Source organism: Myotis yumanensis, unplaced genomic scaffold (assembly GCF_028538775.1).
Source record: "Myotis yumanensis isolate MYYU_CA2020_CCGP unplaced genomic scaffold, mMyoYum1.0.hap1 SCAF_1, whole genome shotgun sequence".
Lineage (NCBI taxonomy): Eukaryota > Metazoa > Chordata > Mammalia > Chiroptera > Vespertilionidae > Myotis > Myotis yumanensis.
The window spans coordinates 130,821,654-130,849,363 of record NW_027223752.1 but is presented as its reverse complement, the minus strand read 5'-3'; the positions used below and the strand labels follow the sequence as shown (position 1 = coordinate 130,849,363).

The window sequence follows — 27,710 nt, the reverse complement described above, 5'->3', positions numbered from 1 at the left end:
TACAGAGAGGAAGGGAGAGAGATAGAGAGTTAGAAACATCGATGAGAGAGAAACATCGATGAGAGAGAAACATCGATCAGCCGCCTCCTGCACATCTCCTACTGGGGATGTGCCCGCAACCCAGGTACATGCCCTTGACCGGAATCGAACCTGGGACCTTTCAGTCCGCAGGCCGACGCTCTATCCACTGAGCCAAACCGGTTTCGGCTACTTTTAGTTTCTTAAGTGGACTCAAGGCAAGATGTTTTCCAATAGTGTGGGTCAACTGCCTTCCCCCCAAGCAAACAAATGTCTGTGTAAGGAAAATGTCCTCCGCTGCGTGAGGGAATGACTCAGCACAGGAAACCAGGAGTGTCTGCCTTCTGGGCTCTAACCCCTGAGTCCCTAATCCTGGCTTCTGCTCACACAGCTCCACTCCACTCTGCCCTCCCTCTGCTGGAGCACAAGGTGGGTGGCTCCACAGGGAATTTTGTGCATTGGCCCTTTAAGAGGATGCCTGAATTTTCCAGCCATTATTCCCTGGCAGACAGCACCCTTGCTGCTTTTCACAGCCAAATGTTATGTGGGTACTCTTCTCAGTCGTGGTGCTCTCTGCAGGAGAGCCCAGCTTGGGGATTAGATACCAAAATTCTCAGGGGCATCCCCCTCCACAGCTGAGATATCTCTCCAAAACTTCAGCTGCTGTGTGTTGGTGCCCAGACAGCCCTTTTGAGCCTCCACCCCTCCTACCAGTCTCTATACGGTCTCCACTTTCAGTCCTTGGGTATCAGGGTTCACTCCTGTGAGTCTTCCATTGACTATTCAGGAAGTTTTTCTATATTTTAGTTATAATTCCAGTTTTTTCCTGGGAGTGTGCCTGTGCATCATCCACTTACTCTCCTTATTTTCATTTTAAATTTGAACTTAGGCATATTGTCATTTAAAGGTATAAATCATTTAAATATTTAATATTAAATGCAGAAAATTCAGGAATATTTTATTTAACCTCTATTAGCCTTGTTTTATTGAAATGCAAAATACTTTCCCTAATGAAAATATCAGTTGGATAATACACATTTTTATGTGACAATATAGATTTATCTGACTTCTTTGAAAAAGCAGTGGTAAGATTTATAACTTCTTGAGTTCTGTTAAAAACTTTATGTAATTCTCATCTTACTGAAGGAATATGTGAATTTCATGAGATCACCAAATTAAGGAAATATCAATCAAGTGAAGTTTTGCCTTTGCCAGACACATTCACATCATATTAATGAAATTCAAAATACAGTTTATTGATTTTAACTTAATTTTTTAGCTCAGCATTATACTGTTATTGGGCCTGAAAGACAAAATAAGCATACTTGTGTATACTCATGGCAGCATGTGTTTTATATGAGAATATCTTGTAGTTGTTATTTTTATATTTTATTTTTAATATCAGTATTTTTCATCTACTGAGCCAACACAAACATACAAAATTGTTTTAATGCTGTCAATATTTTTTTCATAATTATGAAATAAATGAGTAATTCCTAACTTAAATAATGATGCCACAAATATAGTTTGAATGTATGTTGTCTATATTTCTTTTTTTTTTTTTAAATCTTTATTGTTCAGATTATTACATTTGTTCCTCTTTTTTCCCCCCATAACTCCCCTCCTTCCAGCTCCCACCCCACCCTCCACCCTCACTCCCCACCCACTGAGTTCATCCATAGGTGCATGATTTTTGTCCAGTCACTTCCCGCATCTCCCACACCCCTTTTCCCCCCAAGAATAGTCAGTCCATTCCCTTTCTATGTCCCTGATTCTATTATAATCACCAGTTCATTCTGTACATCAGGTTATTTATTCACTTGATTCTTAGATTCATTTGTTGATAGATGCATATTTGTTGTTCATAATTTGTATCTTTACCTTTTTCTTCTTCTTCCTCTTCTTAAAGGATACCTTTCAGCATTTCATATAATACTGGTTTGGCGGTGGTGAACTCCTTTAGCTTTTCCTTATCTGTGAAGCTCTTTATCTGACCTTCAATTCTGAATGATAGCTTTGCTGGGTAAAGTAATCTTGGTTGTAGGTTCTTGGTATTCAGCACTTTGAATATTTCTTGCCATTCCTTTCTGGCCTGCAAAGTTTCTGTTGAGAAATCAGCTGACAGTCGTATGGGTAGTCCCTTGTAGGTAATTGAGTCTCTTTCTCTTGCTGCTTTTAAGATTTTCTCTTTGTCTTTTGCTCTTGGCATTTTAATGATGATGTGTCTTGGTGTGGTCCTCTTTGGATTCCTTTTGTTTGGGGTTCTCTGCGCTTCTTGAACCTGTAAGTCCATTTCTTTCTCCAGGTGGGGGAAGTTTTCTGCCATTATTTCTTGAAATAGGTTTTCAATATCTTGCTGTCTCTCATCTTCTGGCACTCCAATAATTCTGATATTAGACCGCTTGAAGCTGTCCCAGAGGCTCCTTACACTATCTTCACACTTTCGGATTCTTTTTTCATTTTGCTTTTCCAATTGGGTGTTTTTTGTCGAATCTTTGGTTTGATTCTTGAGCTCCTCTGGTCTGCTATTGGGTATAATATTCTTTATTTCAGTCCGTGTATGCTTACTTTCTAATTTCTTTATCGTAGCATCGAGGGTCTCATTAGTTTTCGTGAGGCTCTGCACAAATTTATGGCAAGCCCTCAAAATTGCGATTCTTAGCTCCATATCCTCCATTTCTGTCATGTTTTTTTGTCTCCGCATCTTTTATGCTTTCTTGGTGCACCCCCTTGTGGTCTCTGTGCGCAGTCTTGTTCTAGCCAAGCCTTAATTGTTGTAGTTAACACTAGAGGGATTTGACCACCAGGCTGACTGGCTGTAGGAATCAGCTGAGCGGAAAACAGTCTGTCTTCTGGGGAGGCGCTAATCCAGCCTTTGCCTGAGGCAATTGGCAAATGGCTGTGCGCAGGGCTTGGGCGGGCGGGATCAACAGGGCGGGGGGAGGGAGCCGCTATGGCCGCTCTCAGTCCGTCCCCAGGGGCTCTGCCTCTCTGTCCCAGCAACCGCTGCAAACCTCGGAGGGGCCGTAGCCAGACAGTCCCGCTTCTCCCGTTTGAGTCTGGGTCCCTAGAGACTCGCCCGGATCTGTAGCCCAGAGTCTGAGACTCACTCCTGATTGAAAACGACAACCGCGCCCTCAGCCGCCAGCCCGCTTTGCGCGCGCACCACCTCACCACCGCACCACCATACCTTTAAATTTTCCACACTACGCCTCCTCTGAGCGTCGGAATGCTGTTGTTTTTGCTTCTAGTTGAAGAGTCTCTCCTCAGCCAGCCTTCCTGTGGTTCTGGTTGATGTCCGTTCCGACTTTTAGTTGTATTTTTGAAGTGGTTGTTTACGGCGGCAATCTCCGGTGTTTACCTATGCCGCCATCTTCGATCTCGTTTTTGTCTATATTTCTTTTATACACCACACTCCAGTAAGGTACTTTAAAATATATATTTTTTGCCGAAACCGGTTTGGCTCAGTGGATAGAGCGTCAGCCTGCGGACTGAGAGGTCCCGGGTTCGATTCCGGTCAAGGGCATGTACCTGGGTTGCGGGCACATCCCTGGTGGGGAATGTGCAAGAGGCAGCTGATCGATGTTTCTCTCGCATTGATGTTTCTAACTCTCTCTATCTCTCTCCCTTCCTCTCTGTGAAAAATCAATAAAATATATTAAAAAAAATAAAATAAAATAAAATATATATTTTTTAAAAATACTATAAGTGCTAATCACTCAGGATTGCTTTTAATCGTCTTTCTCCAAAATTTTCATTTAATATAAAGAATGTATTTAATTTGGGGATTTAAAAAGCCTCTGTTCATTCATTGTTTCTTTTAATATATTTATTAGATGACATGATACAATACATGATATGATATAATACTAGAGGCCCGATGCATGAAATTCGTGCCTGGGTAGGGGCCCTAGGCCTGGCCAGTGATCAGGGCCAATCGGGGCCTTCCTTCCTCTGGTTGCCAGTTGCCTGCCGGGGCCTTCCTTGGTTCTGTGCCGTCCCCTGGTGGTCAGCGCATGTCACAAGGAGCAGTTGAACTCCCAGTGGGTCAAATTCCCCAGGGGACAATTTGCATATTAGCCTTTTAGTATACTGCACATGGGATGAAGTAGGAAACAAAAGTTGGACTTTGAAAATAATGAAGCTCCAAGAGAGTACAGTACCTGACATTTTATTGTTACTTTATCATTTTCAAATTTGTTCCAACAAATATCCTAAGAATATGGGTAGCTCTCTGTGCAAATGGCTAATAGAATTTCTTAAATTATTAATATCAAATAGGTTATAGGTATGGTAAATAATAATTGGTCATTTTGACTCTCTAGTTCTCTAACAAAGTAAGAAAATTATCTCACCAATTTTCTTGAATGGCGAGGATATATATTTTTGCAATGGCATTTAAATATTACATCTTCTTGGATAATAAATGTATCTAAGAGGAATGAAATCCTATAGGGATCTATTTACTGTTTTATTGTGAGTCATAAATTTATACTGTATAGTGCAACAGAGTCGTCGAAAGTTATGTAGTTGTCTTTTATTTTTTAATAGTTTTTAGAACAAAAATTATTAAATTTTTTAATTTCTTAATTGCTGCATTTGTATCAATTTTATAATACAACTTTATAATACAACAAAGGCAATGTTGAGAATAGATATGTAAAGTTTAAAAAAATCATCACTGGTCAAGGAATAAGGGAAAAGCTATATGGTAGGCTGAATAATGGTCCTTTAAAAATGCCCTTGTCTTGCCCTAGCCTATTTGGTCAATGGATAGAGCATTGGCCTGCGGACTGAAGGGTCCCGGGTTCAATTCTGGCTAAGGGCACATACCTAGGTTGCATAGGTTGCAAGCTCCTCTCTGGCCAGGGCCCTGGTCAGGGCTCATTCAGGTGGCAACCAATTGATGTGTTTGTCCCGCATTGGTGCTTCTCTCTGTCTTTCCCCTGTCTGAAAATCAATTAAAAAAAAAAAAAATCCTTGGGTGAGGATTAAAAAAAAAAAAAGATGTCCTTGTCTTAATCCTAAAATCCTGTGAATATGTTACTTTACAAGGCAAAAAGGAACTTTCAGATGTAATTAAAATAAGCATCTTGAGATGGAGAGATTATCCTAGTGGGCACAGTATAATCAGAAGGTTCTTATAGGAGGAATGCCGGGGTTAGATTGAAAGATTAGAAGATGCTGCACTGCTGGCTTTGAAGTTGAAAATAGTCAAGGGATGAGAATAGCCTCCATAACATAGAAAAGGCAAAAAAATGGATTCTCCTGTAGAGCTTCCAGAAGGAACACAGCCCTCCCAACACCTTGATTATAGAACTTTTGATCTCTAAAACTAATTTTTTTGTTAATCCTCACCCGATATTCTTCCATTGATTTTTATTTATTATTATTATTGTTATTATTATTTCTTTCCCCACCCTCTCCCCCCTCCTCCCAGCCCATATGCACTCCCAGGTCTTCACTATCCTATTGTCCATGTTCATGGGCTATGCATATAAGTATATAAGTTCTTTGATTTATCTCATCTCGTCCCCCCAACCTTTCTTCCATTGATTTTTAGAGAAAGTGGAAGGGACGGGCAGGGACAGAGAGAGAGAAACATCGATGTGAGAGAGACACATATATTAGTTGCCTCCTGCGCATGCCACAACCAGGGCCAGGGATCCAGCCTGCAAACGAGGTATATGCCTTTGACCAGAATTGAACCTGGGACCCTTCAGTCCTTGGGCCGATTCTCTATCTAAACCAGCTAGGGCAGATTTCTACAAATTTAAGAGATTTGTGTTGTTTAAGCCAGTAAGTGTTTGATAGGGACTAATACAGGCTACAGTTTATGTTTCAGTGAATTTTTTCCATAAGGAAATATCACAACGATTGCAAAGGTCCTAGAAAACAAAAGGGAAACCCCCAAACAAAGCAAGTTTTTAAAAAGAAAAAGAAAAATCTCATTTATTTGCAGATATGATCTCTAAATTAGAGTTACCTATGGGAATTCACGAAGATTTACACTTCAAAACTCCATCATCTAAAAATAATTATGAAAAATCAAAAACATCACTAGATACTGAAGGGCCTACTTGGGAGGAAATAGACATCTTTGTGGAAAGTACCCTGCCAGTCAGTCAGATGTTTCCAGCCGATTACTCTTTGTCTTCTCAACTTGACGTTGCTCAAAAAGGTAAGAAACAAGTTATTTGGGTTTTTTTTAAATGCAGCAATTAAGAAATTAGATTTAAAAGTTACAGCACATAGAAAAAAAGTTACATCATATAAAGTGTTTTTTATTTATTTATTTTATAAATCCACAGAAGATGCTTCCGAGGGTCACATTCTGAAATTTTTATTTCAATTCATGAATTTGGCATTTTCACCAATTGCAATTCTTACAGAAAGGGTAAGTTGACCTTTTAAATCTTTTGCAATAATTTTACCAATTTTGCTAAATATAGGAACAGCTGAAATTAGATTTCCCTATGTAAATGCTATATAATATTTCTCTTTCCATAAAGTGTTACAGGTAGGATTTATCCTTACATGAATGTTATGTTGCATGGATATTGTTCAGGATTTCTTTTTCTTTTCTTTTTTTGAGGGGGGGTTGATGAGGGTTGTGTGTTATTTATTTTTTAATTGAACTCATTGTGGTGACATTGATTAATAAAATCTTATAGGTTTCAGGTGTACAATTTTATAATACATCATCTATATGTTATATTGTGTGTTCACCACCCCAAGTCAAATCTCCTTCCATTACCTTTACCCCGTTACCCTCGATTACCTTCCCCCACCGTCCTCCCTCTGGTAATCACTATACTGATGCCTGTGTTTATGAGATTTTAACTTTTTTGCTTAATCCCTTCATTATTTTTTATCCAAACCTCCAACCTCCCTCCCCTCTGAGAGCTATCAATTTGTTCTCTGTATCTATGAGTCTGTTTCTATTTTGTTTGTTAGTTTATTTTGTTCATTAGATTCCACATATGTATTCAGAAATGGGTGGCATTTTCATACATTAACAATGAACTATCAGAAAGAGAAACTAAGAAAGCAATCTCATTTACTATCTTTTTAGAAAATATTTTAAAATTGATTTTTAGAGAGAGAGGAAGGGAGAGGGAGAGAAACATCAATGTGAGAGCAAGACATCAATCGGCTGCCTCCTTCAGGCTCCCTACTGGGGGACTGAACCCACAACCCAGGCACCGGAAATGAAACTGGCAACCTTTCAGTGCATGGAAGGGACAAAGCTCAACCAACTGAGCCACACTGTACAGGACCCCATTTGCTATTGCAACAACAAAAATATAAGGTACCTAGAGATAAATGTAACCAAGGAAGTAAAGACATGTACTTGGAAAACTATAGGACAGCGGTTCTCAACCTGTGGGTCGCGACTCCTTTGGGGGTTGAACAACCCTTTCACAGTGGTTGCCTAAGACCATCGGAAAACACATATATAATTACATATTGTTTTTGTGATTAATCACTATGCTTTAATTATGTAACAATGAAAATACATCCTGCATATCAGATATTTACATTACAATTCATAACAGTAGCAAAATTACAGTTATGAAGTAGCAACAAAAATAATTTTATGGTTGGGGGTCACCACAACATGAGGAACTGTATTAAAGGGTCGCGGCATTAAGAAGGTTGAGAACCACTGCTAGAGGACATTGAAGAAAGAAATCGAGAAAGATGCAAATAAGTGGAAGCATTAACAGTGTTCATGGATTGGAATAATTAACCTCATTAAAATGCCCATACTACCCAGAGCAATCTATAGAGTCAATGCAATTCCTATTAAAATACCAATGGCATATTTTATAGATCTAGAAAAAAATATATTCTAAAAATTTATATGGAAGTAAATATGACCCCAGATAGCCACAGCAATCTTGAGAAAGAAGAACAAAGTTGGAGGTAACACAATACTGGGTATCAAACTATACTCCAAGTCCACTGTAATCAAAACAGATTGGTAGTAGACTTAGAAAAGGCATATAGATCAATGGAACAGAACAGAGAGCCCAGAAATCAACCTACCTACAGGGTTTCCCCCCAAAATGTGTACACACTGTAACACCTGATAGCTCAAATTTGAAAATGAAATGTATCGTATTAAACACTGCCTTTATAATTATTCAAAGTGTATGTATACATTTTTTGGGGACAACCTATATTTATGGTCAATTATTATTTGATAAAGGAGGCAAGAGCATACAGTGGAGTAAAGACAGTCTCTTCAATAAATGGTGTTGGGAAAATTGGACAGGTACATGCAAAAAAATAAAACTAGACCACCAATTTATACCATACACTAGAATAAACTCAAAATGGATAAAAGACTTAAATGTAAATCATGAAACCATAAAAATCCTAGAAGAAAACAAAGGTAGTAAAATCTCAGACATCTCTTGCAGCAATATTTTTATAAATATGTCTCCTAGGGCAAGGGAACTCAGGAAAAGATAGGCAAATGGGACTACATCAAGCTTCTGCCCAGCAAAAGAAATTATCAACAAAACGAAGAGAACCCACTGTATGGGAGAACATATTCACCAATGATACATCCGATATTTCTAAAATATATAAAGAACTTATACAACCCAATGCCAGGAAAACAAACTATACTGTTAAAAAAATGGGCAAAGGACCTGAATAGACACTTCTTCAAAGAGGACATACAGATGGCCAATAGACACGAAAAAATGCTCAAAGTCACTAATCATCAGAGAGATGCAAATTAAAAGTACAATGAGGTATCACAAACAACAAGTGCTGGCCTGTATGTGGAGAAAAGGGAACCCTAGAACACTGTTGGTGGGAGTACAGACTGAGGCAGCCACTGTGGAAAACAGTATGAAGTTTCCTCAGAAAATTAAAAACGGAACTGCCTTTTGCAGTCCCACTTCTGGGAATATATACCCGAAGAATCCAAAACACCCATCAGAAAGAATATCTGTACCCCTGTGTTCATAGCAGCATTATTTACAATAGCCAATGCCTGGAAACAGCCCAAGTGCCCCTCAGTAGCTGAGTGGATAAAAAAAGATGATACATTTACACAATGGAATACTTTGCAGCTGTAAAAAAGAAGGATCTCTTACTCTTTGAGACAGCCTGGAGAGACCTGGAGAGTATTAGGCTAAGTGAAATAAGCCAGTCAGAGAAAGACAAATACCACAAGATCTAACTTATATGTGGAATCTAATGAACAAAATAAACTAGCAAATAAAATAGAACCAGAGGCATGGATACATGGAACAGACTGAAAGGGGAGGGACTGGGTGAAAGAATGTGAAGTAATTAGCCACATATATGCATAACCCGTAGACACAGATAATAGTGTGGTGATGGCCAGAGGGAAGGCGGGAGAGGGTGGGATGGAGGTGGGCAAAGGTGGGGAGAGGAGAGGAAAGGGGACATCTGTAATAGTGTCAACAATAAAAATAAAGTTAAAAAAAAGGAAGAAAAGAAAGAATCAATCTCAGATATGGTCAGAGATGCAAAAATCCTAAATAAATATTCGCAAGAAATTTTAAAAAAGTACAGAAGTTGGAGAGATCATGGCATATTTGGAGAACTAAAAGCAATTCAGTGATTGAATATATGCTGAGATTGAAGATGTATATCTATAGGGATTAAATCAAGAATGTTTTGTGTTCCCCTGGCTGGGTTTCTCAGTGGTTAGAGTGTCGTCGGCTACTTGGTTGTAGGGTCCCTAGCCCCTGTAGAGACAACCAGTTGATGTGTCTCTCTCACGTTGATGTTTCTCTCCCTCTATCCCTCTTCTACTCTTCCCTCCCTTCTACTCTCTCTGGAAATCAATAGAAAAAATATCCTCAGGTGAGGATTAAAAAAAGTGTTTTGCTTGTTTTGATAGGAAGTTGAACTCTTTCTTGTAGATAACAGGGCACTATTGAAGGATTTAAGTGGGGAGTAAAATGAAAAAGTTTCATTTATAAAGTCTATTTATAGTCAGATTGTCAAATAAGAATTGAATGGGTTAAAACCAGAGGCAGGGAATCCAGTCAAGAAGTTATTAGTGCATTAGTTCAGGAATTAAATAGTGAAGATCTAAATCAGGATTTACAAACTCATGAAAGGCATGAGACACTGGAAAATGTGAGAAGCGTAACCAACTGGAGAGTGTATGCCGTCTCCTAAGCATGTGGTTGCTACTTACCTGGGTTTTGGTATGAAATTTCCCAATTTTTAATACTGCCAAATATTCAGAATAAAAAAAATACCATGATGGTAAGACAACACCTTTTGTAAGTTGGGTTTGGCCCACTAGCCACATTTTTTATTTATTATTATTTTTATTGATTTCATAGAGGAAGGGAGAGGCAGTGAGAGATAGAAACATCAATGATGAGAGAGAATCACTGATCGTATGCCTCCTGCACTCCCCACACTGGGGATCTAGCTCGCTCCTGGGCTTATGCCGTGACCAGGAGTTGAACTGTGACCTCCTGGTTCATAGGTCGACGCTCAATCACTGAGCCATGCTGGCCGGCTCTAGCCATCTTGTTAAATCTTTGCCCTAATATCTGATGGTGATTATTTAAATGATTGGAAGGGCAGATAGATCTTTTATAGATATAATTTATTGGTTTTAATGATTGACGGAATGTAGTCAGGAGAAGAAAATGGAAAAGACATAACTTAGTGAGGATGACCAGGTAGATGGTAGGTAGTGCCACTGCCTGTGATAAGAGTCTTTGTGAAAACTGGGCTTAATGTCATATGTAGTTTTGCTTTCGGAGGCTTTCTCCACACTTTATTTCTGTGCCAGCTTCCAGAGAGTTGAATAAGCAGAGAAATGATGAATTGACTCTGTATGATTTGGTCATGAAGTTGTTGATCAAAAACTTTACTTAGAAAACTACTTCAGCAGAGGAGAACTGACATATTCCTCACCTGTTACCCCCCTTCCTCACAAATACTACCAGTGAAGTTTCTAAATTCATGAAATAACTTATTAATCAGTACATGATATTCATATAAAGTGCTAATTTATAAAGGCTATGCTAAATATGTTTATTTTTGTAGATTCAGTAAAGATAGTCAAACACATTTTTTTAAAAATATATTTTATTGATTTTTCACAGAGAGGAAAGGAGAGGGACAGAGAGTTAGAAATATCGATGAGAGAGAAACATCGATCAGCTGCCTCCTGCACACCCCCCACCGGGGATGCGCCCGCAACCAAGGCACACGCCCCTGACCAGAACCGAACCTGGGACCCTTCAGTCTGCAGGCCGACGCTCCATCCACCAAGCCAAACCGGTCAGGGCAAACACATTTTACTTGAATTATTTTGGTTGAAATTCTTTAGACACGAAAATATTGAATTTAAATTTATGTTAATTATCTTGTGACCTTGGAAAGTCACTTATTCTCTGGGAGTATTGGATTTAAAACTCTAATATCAGAAGCTGTCAAAACTAGCTTGCACATTGTTTAAAAATTATGAACCAGTTGCCAACATTTAATAGGTGAGTTGACATAAAAATATGGATTTCTGGATTCTCTTAAAAAAGCATAAGAGTATAATATATAGTCTCCCATTTTCATATGGCAACAAGCTCAAGCTGAAAAGTGCTTGCATTGAATAGACATGCATTCTTCATTTCCCTACCTTTACTTCAACTATTTGTCCTCCATAGGGCTTTAAGTTCACAAGTATGGACTAAATTTCTGAAGAGTTCCTGCTAGATCTAGAATTCTAACAATCTTAGTGCATTTATTAAGCACCCATATTATAGTTTTGAATAGCTGCAATAAATGGAAAATTTGAGGAATTTTTCAGTTAAATGTAGGCAAGAGTCTTTGCTTTTCTTCTTGCCTAAATATTTCAGGTAATTGTTTCTATTTGCTGGTGATATCAGATTTTGTACACAACATTCTTTGAATTGTTTAATAGGAATTAATACTACTTTTTTATCTACTTTATTTTATAATTGAGGAAGCTCTTTGAGTTCTAACATTTATATATTATTAACTAGAATGCTTAACTTATATGTGGAATAAACAATGGAAATTTCCTAGCTCTTGTTCAACAGGTAATTCCTGATTTGATATGTTCTGAGAGCAACTCTTACATCACAGTTCAGAGAAGGAAAATAAATGTTTGATCTTCTTCCAAAGGACTAGATCTTGTAGACTGTGACATTGCCTGTTTAATCAAATGGAAGTAACAGGAACTTAAAGCTTTGTAAACAGGCCCTTCAAAAGGGAAATCAGTTTCTAGATTGTGGACAAGGTTTACTGGCTAGCACATTTCCAATGTTCTTGGTTAATATTATTTTTAACCCTCATCAGAGGATATGTTTTTATTGATTTTTAGAGAGTGAGGGAAGGAGAGAGAGAGAGAGAGAGAGAGAGAGAGAGAGAGAGAAACACCTCTGTGAGAGAAACATTGATTAGTTGCCTCATGTGTGTACCCTGACCAGATTGAACCCATAACCTTTTGGTGTCCCAGAGGATGCTCCAATCAGTGGAACCACTCAGCAAGGGCCAAAGTAGGTCTATTAAAGACACCCAAATCCCATGTCTACTGAACAACTATCTCCGAATATTTTTTAAATGCAAAAATTATGTACTCTACATGAACAGACTATAGAATAAATCATGCAATTTAATTTTTATCAGTTACCAAATTCTTTTTGCAATTGTAGATTTTAAGAGGGTAGTAATATATTTTGTACGTACGACATTTAATCAGCAGTGATGTCCATGAAACTGAATTATGGGTTGGTAGTCACAACTCCACCTATAGCACCCCTATACCCACAAGTGTCAAAACAGGATCACAGTCAGTGTTGAAAGGCAAGAGTGCAGGATGTGTTAGAACCTGAACTCTTTCTCAAGGATACGGGGTGCTTAGCAAAGCTTTATTTACAGGTTAGGATATTTTCACATGAGTTTTAAAAATGGACTTGAAAGACCTGGAGGAAGAGGTAAGTTTCTACATGGCTAATTAAGTATATGGAAATTAGGTTTGGATCTGACACTGAGTTTGTGAGTTTTACTGTGTTTTTGCCTATGGGCAAGGTGAAACTTTGAGATCTTTCTTTTAAATAATTTTTATCGGGTAATACAATGTTCTAATAGAGGCATACATTGTTCCAAGATTCTTTGAAATGTTAAAGATAAAATTTTGGTTATGTTTCTTTTTTGACCTTAATAAGCGATTCACAAAATTTCAACACAGCGCTGTCCAATGCCTATGAAGGGTGTGTGCTACCTTTAAATGGAGCATTGAGTAATGTCTGCGACTCTCTGATACTGACAGTTCCTGAAACGCCGTAGGCTGATGTGGCAAACCCGAGAGCGCGCTCTGAGCTCCAAAAACTAGGCCGCATTTTGGTCCTGAAAACCACTTGCTGTGAACCTGGGCCGCTTTTTAATTCTTTTTAATTTTTTTTTGGCACCGTAGTTCTGTTGCTACCAGTTTGCATTAGGGACATTTCCTACGGATTTAACCTTTTAAGTATTGCGTTCTCTTGGGTGATTTGTTTTGGAAGAAGTACCTTCCTTTTTGAGTTGCTCCACTTGAGGACGTGAGTTGGAAAGCTGAATTTGGTGAGGATTATCATGCCGGCAAGGGAGACTCACAGAGGGGTTACTCTCTGCACCTCTGTCAGCTAAAACCATCTCCCGTGAACAAGTCCGGCCCCTTACTTTATGCTACAGACCTAAAAATAGGGCCCTAAATTTAGAGGGCGAGGCGCTACTTTTAGCTTCCCTTCTGGGGGAGAACCGCACTCGTCCAGGCAAGGTCCTTACGGGTAGGTAACGGGGCATTTAGGAAGCTTAGGCCAATCCCGCCCAGTAAGTACTCAGGTGATTCAGGTAACAGTGAGTAGCCCCAGAACCCTCCGCAGGGCAGAGGAGACCCGGCCGATGTTCCCTTGCGTGGGAGAGGTTAAACTTTGTCCAGACAACAGGTGACCCGAGAAGTCTCCCCGTCCAAAGTCGGAAGTCCGGACGTGGTTGGCAGCACGCACAGGCGCGGGTCTGCAGGTCATCTTCTAACTGCAATGGAGGCGGCGGTCGGTTTTCCAGGACCCGCGGGGTCCCCCGGGGTACGACGCCGCCAGGGCTTCCGTGGGGCGCAGACAGAAGGCTCTTGCGGGGCTTCGAGAGGAGAGCGCCGCCGTCGGGGCTGGGGGCGCGCCGCGCTTACCGCCCGGCGCGGAGGGGCCTCCCGGGGAAGCCTCACAGCCCGCGGCCACCCGATGGGGGTGGGGGTGGGGGGAGCGGTCCTAGGCCAATGCCCTCGGCCTCTGGGCTGAGCGGCTCACACCCCAGCGCAAAGCCGGAGGCCGATGCCCATTTTCTCAGCCCCGAACCCCTGGACTTCCAAAGGTGGGTGGCTTTGCCAGGTAGAGAGCCGGCCCCTTTAAGAGCAAGCGCCCGGGACACGTCTACCAACCTCGCGCGAAGAAGGCGGGACCTTTACTGCGTCCGCCCCCACCCCGCCCCCATGGCGGCCTGGCCGAAACCAAACAGAGGGGTGGGGCGGCGAGGAAGGGCAAGTTGCGGGCTCCTGCCGGACGGGCGCGGAGCTGCGGATCACCTGGACGCAAAGCGTCCCGTGGTGGCCTCAGCTTCCCAGTGGGCAGCGTGGACACCGGAGGCCTGTGGGGCCGCTCGCTCTGTCCAGCACCCCCCCGCAGCCGGCTCCGCAGTGGTCTGACCCGGTTGCCCGGTGCGGGTCTGGGAGGTGGACAGAGCGCTGCGGGCTCGCCGCTGACTTAGGCTCCGCCAGGCCCAGGCTGCGGCTGCGGTGTGCGCGGCGGCCCCGCACCATGGAGCAGCCCCGGTCTGCCCCTCAGCCGTACTTGGGGCTGGTCCTGGAGAAGCTACGCAGGGTAAGCCCAGGCGAGGTCGGGCTCCCGGGCCCGGGGTGCGGAAGCCGCCGGGGAAGGAAGCGGCTGACTTCGGCGCTGGGTTCGGCGGTGGGAGGTCCCGGAGCCGGGGTCCTGCGGCCGCGGGCTCGGCGGTAGCAGGTCCGCGGGATGCTGGGGCCGCTTGTTGTGGTGGAGGGACCCTGGAGGCGAGGACGGCGAAGAGAGCATTTGCTTAGCGGGACTTTGCAAAGGTGTGTGAAGTGTTTCCCGATTCCTAACGAGTGATGCTTTCTGTCATGTTATTGATCTTGAACAGGAGTCAGTGCCACGTAGTTCCCCCGACGGTAGGAAACTTGACTGGTCCTCTGAAATGAGTCCCTTTTAGTGATGAAACTTCTCGTTGTCCTGAACGGATACCTGAGCCTGGGCAGGGAGTTGGGATGCTAATTCTGCATCTTCTGTTAAGATGCTCTTTTGAGATGCTTTACCGTAAGATTGTTCTTCTTTCTGTTGTCTTGTTCATGTAAAAGGTCGTGTTAATGTAAAACCTGGAGATATTAAACTCCAAGTGTTCAACATTATTAGGTTCAGTTTATAGTCATGTTGCAGGGATTTTTCTGAGTCTTTATAGTTGTCTTTGTAGACATGTTTAGTGACATTCATGTTGCTGTGTTTTTCAAAAACACCCATTTGCACTAGAAATTTAAAAAGCCCTTTTCAATAAGGGGGCAGCTATGATGATTTGTTTCTTGTTATGTAAATAAAAAGTACAGTTGCCATGGTGTTCCTATGTATATGGCAGTTCTATGGGGGTTCTAAATGGACTGTGACATAATTTGGCCCCTGGCATCATGCTGTCAGGGGAGACAAGACAGAAAAAAGGACCAAGTAGAAACTGATGAAGTGCTCACGGAAGCAAATACAGAAAGTGCTAGGGAAATTGAGGGGTGGGAGAGACTGCATTTTCTTGAGTCTTTAGGAAAGGCTGCGGGGATAGTTTAAGCAGAGGGGACATGAAGCAGCATGGTGTGTGCAGCGAACTGGATGGGCTCTGTGACCAGAAACGTAAGGGGGGCTCGGAGTGACGCGCAATGATGCTTGCTGGAGGTCTAAGTGGGCTCCAGGTAAGGGTGCTGGAGAGCCCCTGCGCTTTTATTTAGCACTTAGGCTAAGCCTAATTCCTTATATTCCTGTAGCTGAAGCAAGATGGAAATATTTAATATGCAAAAAAAAAAGAAGACACCATAGAGAATAAGACAGATAATTCAGCCTACACAATATGCCTTCCTCTTGGCTCCTAGACTCTGCCTCATTTTTAGGACCTGGCATATTTCTATGTCCTAGGCAACATGTTAGCGCCCATCTCTGCATTTAGCAAAGTCTGTGTCCCAAGAGAGAATGTGTGCAGTAGATAGAGGCCCTCCCCCTCTGCTTGTCTGATTGGCTTGGGAAAGACCACCTTCCTATCTACAGCAAAGGTGGTAGACCGTAACCATTTGCAGGAAGTTTCCCATTTCAATAGAATACAGACTAGCAGATGGTTCTCTTCTGCAGTGGGCCCTCCAAGATATTCACGTAGATTATTGTCCAATAAACTGGTATTATAAAACTCAGAGTTGGAGTCACAGATTTTGTGAGTTATCATAATGGTAGTTAATTTTCTTGTCTTGAAGGTTGTGGCAGCATTGCCTGAAGATATGAGAGAAGGTTCTAATCCCTATGGTTTTCCATGGGAATTGCTGGTATGTGCAGTGATTGTTGGATTTTTTGCTGTTTTCTTGTTTCTGTGGAGAAGCTTTCGATCGGTAAGTAACCAGTGCTATATACTTTCTAAAAGAATGTTGTGTTCATTTTGTCTTCAGATTGAACAAGTAATATGAGAAACATCTTTTATTTTAAGATAACAGGTTAAGTTGTAGTTACATAGATCACTCATGTTAATGTGTGGCTACTAGAAACTGAATATAGATTTAGAGGAATATTTTTAGTGTAAAAATGTTAAAGGATTTCTTTGTAGAACTAATACTAAAACCTTACTTTTAGTATTTATTTATGTCTGTGTTTGTTTTTAAAGTATGCTAAACATCTGTGAATATGCCACTCAACCCGGAAACAAACATTGAGTATCACTTATAGTTAGGTGATCCTCCCTTATTTCATCTCCCTGCCTCCCTGTACTAGAGGTAATCTTATCCTGATCCTTGTTATTCCCAAGCCTTAAAATTTTTTTTGGTTCTATCTACATATATTTATCAAAAGTATATATGTGATTTTATGTAGTTTCATGCTCTGTGTCATGTTTTGGAACTTTTTTATTCCATTGTATATTCCTAAGAGTCATCCATGTTTTTGCATGAGACTAATTTTTTTCCATTTTGATTGCTGTAGAAATTACATTGTAAGAGTATACTAAAATTTTAGATTTTATGGTCTTGGACATTTGGGTTGTTTTCAGTTTTTTTTCTATTACTATTAGTGCTGCTCTGTATATTATTTTTAATTAAATATATGTTTTCAATTACAGTTTACATTCAGTATTATTTTGCATTAATTTTAGGTGTACAGCATAATGGTTAGACACTCATACTTTACAAAGTGTTTCTCCTGATATTTCCAGTAGCCACCTGCCATGTATATTCTTATACATATCTCCTGTTGTTTATTTTACCTTTTTTTTTTTTCTTTTAATTCTTACTGAGGATATTTTTTTCCATTGCTTTTTAGAGAGAGTAGAAGGCAGAGAAGGAGGGAGGGAGGGAAGAGAGATAGAGATAGAGATAGAGATAGCGAGAGCGAGAGACATTGATGTGAGAGAGACACATGGATTGGTTGCCTCTCCTATGACCCCTGACTGGGGCCGGGGATCTAACCTACAACCCAGGTATGTGCCCTTGACTGAGAATCGAACGGAGACCCTTCAGTCTGGGGCCAACACTCTAACTATTGAGCACACCAGCAAAGGCCTGTTGTGTATTTTAAAGTTTCTCTTGGGAATATACTTAAGTTGAGATTACTGGGTTATAGAATATATGGGAACTTCTACTTTTAAACATAATGCCAATTGTTTTCCAAATTGTCTGTACCAGTTTATACCCTTACCAGCAATATATAAGAGGCCCAGAGATCCATTTGATTTCTGTCTTCTCCAACACTTGTTATTTTGCCACTTGAATGGAAAAATGACGGTCTTGATTTGAATTCCTTGATCTCTAGTGAGATTATAATCTGTTACTAAATTTACCAGTCATATGTGTTTGTCATTTTGGGAAACAGTTGTTTATGTCTTTTGCTTAAGTTTTTATTGAGTAGTTTGTTGTTTTTTTATTTGTAGGTGTTCGTTATTCTTGATGCTACCCTTATTGATTATGTGTATAGTCTGTGTCCCAGTATGAAACTTCTTTTCATTTTTCTTAAAGTGTTTTCTGATGAGCAGATATTCTTAATTTTAAAATTTTGTTTTTAAGATGTAAGTCCTTGATTCATCTTGAATCCAATGTTTTATTTGATATGGGATAGGAATTCAGTGTAATTTTTGCCCCCCAAATAGAACCACTTTTTCCAGCTTCATGTATTGAATAGTCTCTCCTTTCCCTACTTATCTGCTATGCCACATGTAAGAGTTCCACATACATGTAGACCTTTTCTGCACTCTCATTTCTATTCTTTTAATGAGATCTTCTATCATTTTTTAAATCAGGGAAATTTCTTCTGCATTTTACATTTTTATTTCTCTTTTTTGGGATTACTGTGTTTTAGATGTTAGCCCTTATGCTTAAGATTTCTATATCTCTTTTTTAAAAATATATTTTATTGATTTTTTTACAGAGAGGAAGGGAGAGGGATAGAGCGTTAGAAACATTGATGAAAGAGAAACATCGATCAGCTGCCTCCTGCACACCCCTACTGGGGATGTGCCCGCAACCAAGGTACATGCCCTTGACCGGAATCGAACCTGGGACCCTTTAGTCCACAAGCCTACGCTCTATCCACTGAGCCAAACCAGTCAGGGCAAGATTTCTATATCTCTTAACTTAAAAATATTTTTTTTGGTAGTTTCCTGTTATCTTTTGAGGGAGTTCCTCAATCTGATGTTTCAGTTCGCTAATTCCTCATCTTTACCCATACTACTGTACCTTGACTTTAAACATTTTAAAAAAATATATTTGTATTGATTTCAGATTGGAAGGGAGAGGGAGAGATAGATAGAAACATCAGTGATGAGAGAGAATCATTGATCAGCTGCCTCCTGCATGCCCTTTACTGGGGAGCCCCTTACTGGGGATTGAGCCCGCCACCTGTGCAATGTGCCCTGACCAGGAATTGAATCCTGACCTCTTGATTCATGAGTGATCACTCAACCACTGAGCCACACAGACAAGGCTTAAATTTTGTTTTGTTTTTTAAAATTTTATCCCTATACATCTTCTGTAGATGATTTAATTCCCCGTTGTTTCTTTATACTTGCTTATATTACCTTAACCCTAAATCTGATCTCCCTACAGGTAGAATTTTTCCTTCATCATTTAAGAGAGAGAGAGAGAGAGAGAGAGAGAGAGAGAGAGGTATTAAAGAATACAAAGGTAGTGTTTCCTGTTTCTTTATAGTCAGTTCAGATCCATGACCCTGGATTTCTCAAATTGTGTTATTTTGGATATTAGCACTAGGGGAGATAATGATAGGGGTTTCCTGAAATAGTTTGTTTTAGGGCCAAATATGTTTGAGGAATAATGGGCTAAATGATACAGTATTTCAGCACTTTTAATATCCTAATACACAATGTGAATTTTTAATAGATTTTAATATGTTGCATTTTTCTCATTGGACAGAACACTTTTGATTAACAAATTCATACTTAGGCAATAAGAAAAGTGTTATTTTTAAGTTGGCAGTGTAAGTTAAATAAATTAGACTTACTTGAATGTGTATTTGTTTTAATGTAATTTTGCTTAAAATTTGTTTCAGGTTAGAAGCCGGCTTTATGTGGGTAAGCTCTTTTTTCTACTTTAGACCTCACCATTATTTATAATTTTTAAAACTTAAAACAATTTACACATGATAATATTAACTTTAAAAAAATTACTGGGGTAACATTGGTTAATAACATGATTTTTAGGTGTATAAGATTATAATTCTACATATGTGTACCCTGTTATGTGCTTACCACCTGAAGTCTAGTTTCCTTCCATTACAATATATTTGACCCCCTTTTCCAACTTTGCCTTCTCTCCACCCCTTTCCCTACTGATAATCTCCATTCTGTTGTCTGTATCTGTAAGTTTGTTTTTTTCGTTAGTTCGTTTGTTGCTGTTTGTTTTATATTACACATATTAGTGAAATCATATTTTTTGTCCTTTTTAGTCTGGTTTATTTCACTTAGCATAATACTTTAAAGATTTGTTCATGTTGTCATCAATGTGAATATTTCATCTTTTTATTGCTAAGTAGTTTTCCATTGTATAATTTTATACTATACTGTATATTTATACACATCACATATTCTTTAACCAGGTGTCTGTCAGGTTGTTTTTATTTCTTGGCTATTGTAAATGATGTTGTAATTGAACATAGGGGTATATATATCTTTATGGATAAATGTTTTTATATTTTAACTTTTTATTTAGAAAGAGAGAAAAAGCTTGCTGTGGAACTTTCTACACTAATGGAAGAAAAATGTAAACTACTTGAAAAATTTAGCCTTGTACAAAAAGAGGTAAGACATTTTTGAAAATATTAACATTCATGTTAGAGTCTGAGGATTTTATACTTTTTAATATAGGTACTTCTGTATTAGCTTAAAATTATTAATGCTTTGTTTGCAAAGTATAAGAGTTCAAGTTGCTCTTCAAATTACTAGGTTTCAATTTGCCTTTTCCTGACTAGTGAAGTTAAACACCTTTTTATATGTTTATTGGTCGTCTTCTTCCTCTTCTTTCTTCTTTATATTTTTAAAGGTATAGTTATATTTTTTTTTTCCTTTTTGATATATAGGACTTCTTTTCCCATATTTTGAGTATGAGTCCTTTGCCAGATATATGTGGTGCAAATATCTTCTTCCACCTTGTGTTTGCCTTTTTATTTCATACAGGCCTAAGCTGTCAGTCGGACATCCTTAGTACTGCCACGGAGGCGGGAGAGGCTCCCGCCACTGCCACTGCTCTCGCCAGCTGTGAGCCTGGCTTCTGGCTGAGCAGTGCTCCTCCTGTGGGAGCGCACTTACCACCAGGGAGCAGCTCCTGCGTTGAGTGTCTGCCCCCTGGTTGCCAGTGTGCGTCATAGCGACCGGTCGTTCTGCTGTTTGGTCAATTTGCACATTAGCCTTTTATTATATAGGATGGTATCTTGGTAAGCAGAAGTTTATAATTTTAATATAGTCTGATTTTTCAATCTTTTTAAAATATATATATATATTTTTGTTGATTTTAGAGAGGAAGGGAGAGTAAGAGAGAAACATCAATGATAAGGGAAAACCATTGATCGGCTGCCTCCTGCACTCCCCACACTGGGGATCAAGCCTACAACCCAGCATATGCCTTGACCAGGAATCCAACTGTGATCTCCTGGTTCATAGGTTGAAGCCCAACCATTGAACCACACTGCCCGGGCATGTCAATCTTTTTTTATGGTGGATGACTGCTTTTTGTTTTCCACTTAAGAAATTTTTGTCTGCTCAAAGATAGGAAGGTATCCTTTTGTGTTATGTTTTAGAAACTTTGTTGCTTTACTTTTCTCTTTTAGTCTTTATGTTAGTTTGCTAGGACTGTCATAACGTACCACAGACTGGGTGGCTTATGCAACAGAAATTAGATTTGTTTTACAGTTTTGGAGGCTAGCAGTCCAGGACCAAGGTGTTGGCTGGTTTGGTTCTTCTAAGGTCTCTCTCCTTGGCTTGCAGATGGCAGCCTTCTTGCCTGATATTCCCTGGTCTTTCCTCTGTCCTGGTACCTGTTTCTGGTATTTCTCTGTGTCCAGGTTTTCTCTCTTTATAAGGACACATTGGATTAGGGCCCACCCTAAGGCCCCTTTTTAACTTAATCACCTCCTTGAAGAGCCTATTTCCAAATGCAATCAAATTCATACTGGGGATTGGGGTTTTAACTTATTAACTTGGGAGGGAGGGGAACAATTTAGCCAAAATTTATTCAGTTATCTATCTGGAATTCAATTTGTGATGATGTGATTTGGAGGTCAAAATTTAATGTTTTTCATATGGATATTACATTAACCAGTACTATTTATTGAAAAGACCATCTTTTCCTTTGTTCTGTGGTGTCATCTTCTTTTTTTTTTTTTTTAAATAATTTTTATTTCTTAAAGTATTACAAAGAGTATTACATATGTCTCCTTTTTTCCCCCCCATGACATTCCCCCGGCCCCTACCCCCCGCCCCCCCCCCCGCCCCATGTCTTGTGTCCATTGGTTAATCTTATATGCATGCATATAAGTCCTTCAGTTGGTCTCTTAATCCCCCCCCCCAACCCTCCCCAGGCTTCCCACTGTAGTTTAACATTCTGTTCAATGTTGCTCTGCTTCTGCATCTACCCCTGTTCATCAGTCCATACTGGTCCCCTTTATTTGTCCCAACCTCACTGGAGTAGTCTCAACCTCACCAGGGCCATCTGAGCCTCACCAGGGCCGTTTCAACCTCACCGGGGCCGTCCCTACCTCACGGGGGCCGTTTCAGCCTCACCGGGGTCGTCCCTACCTCACGGGGGCCGTTTCAACCTCACCGGGGTCGTCCCTACCTCACGGGGGCCGTTTCAACCTCACCAGGGTCGTCCCTACCACACCGGGGCCGTTTCAACCTGACCGGGGTTGTCCCTACCACACCAGGGCCGTTTCGACCTGACCGGGGTTGTCCCTACCAGACCGGGGTCGTCCCTACCTCACGGGGGCTGTTTCAACCTCACCGGGGTCGTTCCTACCTCACGGGGGCCGTTTCAACCTCACCGGGGCCGTCCCGACTTCACCAGGGCCGTTTCAACCTCACCGGGGTTGTCCCTACCACACCGGGGCCGTTTCAACCTGACCGGGGTTGTCCCTACCACACCGGGGCCGTTTCGACCTGACCGGGGCCGTCCCTACCTCACGAGGGCCGTTTCAACCTCACTGGGGTCGTCCCTACCACACCGGGGCCGTTACAACCTCACCGGGGTTGTCCCTACCACACCGGGGCCGTTTCGACCTGACCGGGGTTGTCCCTACCACACCGGGGCCGTTTCAACCTGACTGGGGTTGTCTCTACCACACCGGGGCCGTTTCAACCTGACCGGGGTTGTCCCTACCAGACCGGGGTCGTCCCTACCTCACGGGGGCTGTTTCAACCTCACCGGGGTCGTTCCTACCTCACGGGGGCCGTTTCAACCTCACCGGGGCCGTCCCGACTTCACCAGGGCTGTTTCAACCTCACCGGGGTTGTCCCTACCACACCGGGGCCGTTTCAACCTGACCGGGGTTGTCCCTACCACACCGGGGCCGTTTCGACCTGACCGGGGCCGTCCCTACCTCACGGGGGCCGTTTCAACCTCACCGGGGTCGACCCTACCACACGGGGGCCGTTTCAACCTGACTGGGGTTGTCCCTACCACACCGGGGCCGTTTCGACCTGACTGGGGCCGTCCCTACCTCACGGGGGCTGTTTCAACCTCACCGGGGTCGTCCCTACCACACCGGGGCCGTTTCGACCTGACCAGGGTCGTCCCTACCTCACGGGGGCCGTTTCAACCTCACCGGGGTCGTCCCTACCTCACGGGGGCCGTTTCAACCTCACCCGGGTAGTCCCTACCACACCGGGGCTGTTTCAACCTGACCGGGGTTGTCCCTACCACACCGGGGCCGTTTCAACCTGACTGGGGTTGTCCCTACCACACCGGGGCCGTTTCGACCTGACTGGGGTCGTCCCTACCTCACGGGGGCCGTTTCAACCTGACCGGGGTTGTCCCTACCACACCGGGGCCGTTTCGACCTGACCAGGGTCGTCCCTACCTCACGGGGGCCGTTTCAACCTCACCGGGGTTGTCCCTACCACACCGGGGCTGTTTCAACCTGACCGGGGTTGTCCCTACCACACTGGGGCCGTTTCGACCTGACCAGGGTCGTCCCTACCTCATGGGGGCTGTTTCAACCTCACCGGGGTCGTCCCTACCACACCGGGGCCGTTTCGACCTGACCGGGGTCGTCCCTACCATACCGGGACCGTTTCAACCTCACCGGGGCCATCCCGACCTCACCGGGGCCATCCCAGCCTTACCGGGGAAACAGGAAGTTTGGCCCTCTGTCCCCTGCCGGCGGCTCCCCACCAGACAAAATCTCCAGGCGTTCCTGGTGGTTGAACATCCAGCACTCCTGCCCTCCACCAAGTGCACAGACTGCCTGTCTGCTGTCCCCCAGCGCCCCACAAGAGACTGGGACCAGTGGGCATGTTTGTGCGCTTGCTGGTACAGCAGTTCCACAATGCCGGCCGAGTCAGGCCCAGCCCTGGCCGGCCCCGGACCCGACTCTGCCCCCCGATTGCGTCCCTCCCAGATGCAAGGAGCTGAAATCTGCAGCCTGCTGGGATGGGCTCTGTACTTGGTGCCTCTGCACATCCTACTCAGTCTCAATTCGCTTCTTTCTATGCGAGGAGTTGAAATCTGCAGTTTGTTGGGTTGGGCTCTGTACTTGGTGTCACATCCTACTCAGTCTCAATGTTCTTTCTCTCCTTCCAGTTGTAGAGCTTCCACTGGGCCAACTTTCCCATGGTTCTGTATGATAGGTGTTTGTCTGATATTTGGTAGTTTCGATGTTGTTGTGTGAGGTAGCACGCACAGGTCTCTTCCTTATGCCGCCATCCTGGTTCTCCTGGGTCTGCTTCTTGAGTGTGTCTCCCATGGCTGCGAGCAGTTGAAGTCTGCAATTTGTTGGGATAGGCTGCAAAAGCGCAGGTGGGTCTTTTTGTGCACCTGGCACAGCTTGGATGGGGATGTGAATTGATTAGGGCTGAGACTCAGGGAGTCGCCATGGCGGAGCAAATAGTACTGGCTGAGTCTCCGCGGCCCCTTGAATCTCTGCCAGGGCTTTGTGTCCCCCAGTGCCGGCGAGCAGCTGTGCAACAGAGTCTCCCTCGCTTTCTGATGGCTGCAAGGCCGTGCTGCCTCTCCCCGTAGGGTCTGGTGCCTCATGATCCCGCCTGAACCAGCTCAGTGGATTTGAAAGTTTGCAGAAGCAAAGGCGTTTCTACTTGTGAGTCTGGCCCAGCCCAGATGGGAATGTAAATTGCGTAGGGCGGGGTCACAGGGAGTCGCCGGGGCGGAGACTCAGCGGCCCCTTGCCTATCCAGGACTCCAGGACTTTGCGTCCCCCAGTGCGGCGAGCAGCCGAGCGCCAGAGCCTCCCTTGCTTTCTGACCGCTGGAAGGCCGTGCCGTCTCTCGCCTTGGGGCCTGGGGCCTCAGAGACCCGCCCGAACCAGCTCAGTGGATTAGAGAGTTTGTAAAAGCACAGTCATTCCCTCTTGTGCCTCTGGCACAGCCCTGAGGGTAGGGCGGGGTCACAGGGAGTCGCCAGGTGGAGGAAATAGTGATGGCGGCGTCTCCGCGCCCCTCGCCTCCCCGGGACACCAGGACTTCTTGTCCCTCAGTGCCGGCGAGCAGCCGCGTGTCAGAGCTTCCCTCGCTCTCCGACCACTGCAAGGCCGTGGCCGCCTCTCCCTGTGGGATCTGGGGCCTCAGAGACCCGCCCCGAGCAAGCCCAGAGGATTCGAGGGTTCGTAAAAAACCGAGAATCCATTTGCAGCCCGCGTGGCGTGTGACTGCGTACCTCTGGTTTTGGTGCCTCCGTAGCTCCCATTCAGTCTCACTGCGCTTCTTTCTTTTCCTCCAGTTGTAGATCTCCCACTGGGCCAACTTCCCCATGGTTCTGAGTGGCGGTTGTTTACTTCATAGTTGATAGTTTCAATGATGCTGTGAGAGAGCAGCACACACAGGTCCGCTCCCTACGCCGCCATCTTGGTTCTCCGTCATCTTCTTAATTCAAGTGACTGTATATATCTGAATCTGTTTCTATAGCTTCCGTCTTGTTGAGCTATATATTTTTTTATTCTCATGCCAATCACGCTTTTTAAATCTACTGTGTTTTTATAAAAAGTCTTTTTATTTTTTAATCCTCACTGGAGGATATTTTTTCCTCATTGTTTTTTAGAGACAGTGGGAGGTAGTGGGGAGAAAGAGAGGGAAGAAGGGGGAGAGAGAGAGAGAGAGAGAGAAAGAGAAAGAGAAAGAGAGAGAGAGAGAGAGAGATGTCATAGATCCGTTGCCTCCTGCACGTGCCCCTACAGGGGCCGGGGATTGAATTGGCAACCGAGGTATGTGCCCTTGACTTGCTGTTGAACCCAAGACCCTTCAGTCTGTGGGTTGACACTATAACTACTGAGCCAAACCAGTGAGGGCATTTATAACGTCTTGATACCACAGTGTACACCTCTAAGTTTGTTCTTCAAGATTGTCTTGGCATTTTGCCTTTGTATACTAGTATAAATTTGAAATCATTTAATCTGTTTACACACGTACATAGCCTGCTCTAGGAATTTGATTTAGGATTGCATTAAATATATAGATCAATTTGGAGAGAATTGATATTTGCAATGTTGTGTTCTTGTGAATGGATTATGGTATATCCCTCTACTTACGTCTTTTTGTAATCCTTTCAGTATTGTTTTATACATCTTTGAGTTGAGATCTTGCATAGCTTTTCTTTTTTTAAATATATTTTTATTGATTTTAGAGAGGAAGGGAGAGGGAGAGAGAGATAGAAACATCAGTGATGATAGAGAATCATTGATTGGCTGCCTCCTGCATGTTTCACACTGGTGATCGAGCCCACAACCCAGGCATGTGCCCTGACTGGGAATCGAACAGTGATCTCCTGGCTCATAGGTCAGTGCTCAGCCACTGAGCCACACCAGCCAGGCTTGCATATCTTTTCTTAATTTTATTCCCTGGTATCTGAGCCCGCAACCTGGGCATGTGCCCTTGACCGGAATCGAACCTGTGATCCTTCAGACCACAGGCCAACACTCTATCCACTGAGCCAAACTGTCTAGGGCATGAGTGGCTTTTAATATATTAACAGAGTTTTGCATCCATTACAATAAATTTCAAACATTTTTATTACCCCAGAAAGAAATGCTTCGCCTCTTAGCTACCACCCTTCACCCATTCGCTCCCATTCCCAAGCCCTACACAATTAATGTACTTTTTGTTCCTATAAAATTGTCTATTCTGTACATTTCACATAAATGGAATCGTATACTATGTGGTCCTTTGTGCCTTGCTTTTTAAAAAATATATATTTTATTGATTTTTTACAGAGAGAAAGGGAGAGGGATAGAGAGTAAGAAACATCGATGAGAGAGAAACATCAATCAGCTGCCTCCTGCACACTCCCTACGGAGTATGTGCCCGCAACTAAGGTACATGCCCTTGACCCGAATCGAACCTGGGACCCTTGAGTCCACAGGCCGACGCTCTATCCATTGAGCCAAACCAGTTAGGGTTGTGCCTTGCTTTTTTAAAACACTTACAATGATGTTTTGAAGGTTTATCATTGTTGTAGCATGTATCAGTACTAATTTTTTATATATTTTTTGCCAAATAATATTTTGTGGCAACTTACATACCCATTTGTCAGTTGATGGACATTTAGGTTATTCTCATTTTTGGCTATTATAAATGATGCTATGTGCACTTATGTACAAGTTTTTGTGTGGATATATGTTTTCTTTTTTGGATATATGTTTTCAATTCTTTTGGGTAGTATATACCCAGAAGTAGAATTGCTAGATTTAGAT

At 42.6% G+C, this 27,710-nt stretch overlaps 1 protein-coding gene across 1 annotated transcript in view; it reads left to right on the top strand.

Annotated features, from left to right (window-relative positions):
- The window catches only part of MIA2 (MIA SH3 domain ER export factor 2), a 122,675-nt gene that overhangs the window by 24,539 nt on the left and 70,426 nt on the right, over positions 1–27,710 (top strand). The window contains 5 exon segments of the mRNA XM_070431775.1: positions 5,981–6,199; positions 6,330–6,415; positions 16,562–16,693; positions 19,851–19,872; positions 20,510–20,598. Of these exon segments, the coding sequence (XP_070287876.1) occupies positions 5,981–6,199; positions 6,330–6,415; positions 16,562–16,693; positions 19,851–19,872; positions 20,510–20,598 (548 nt within the window).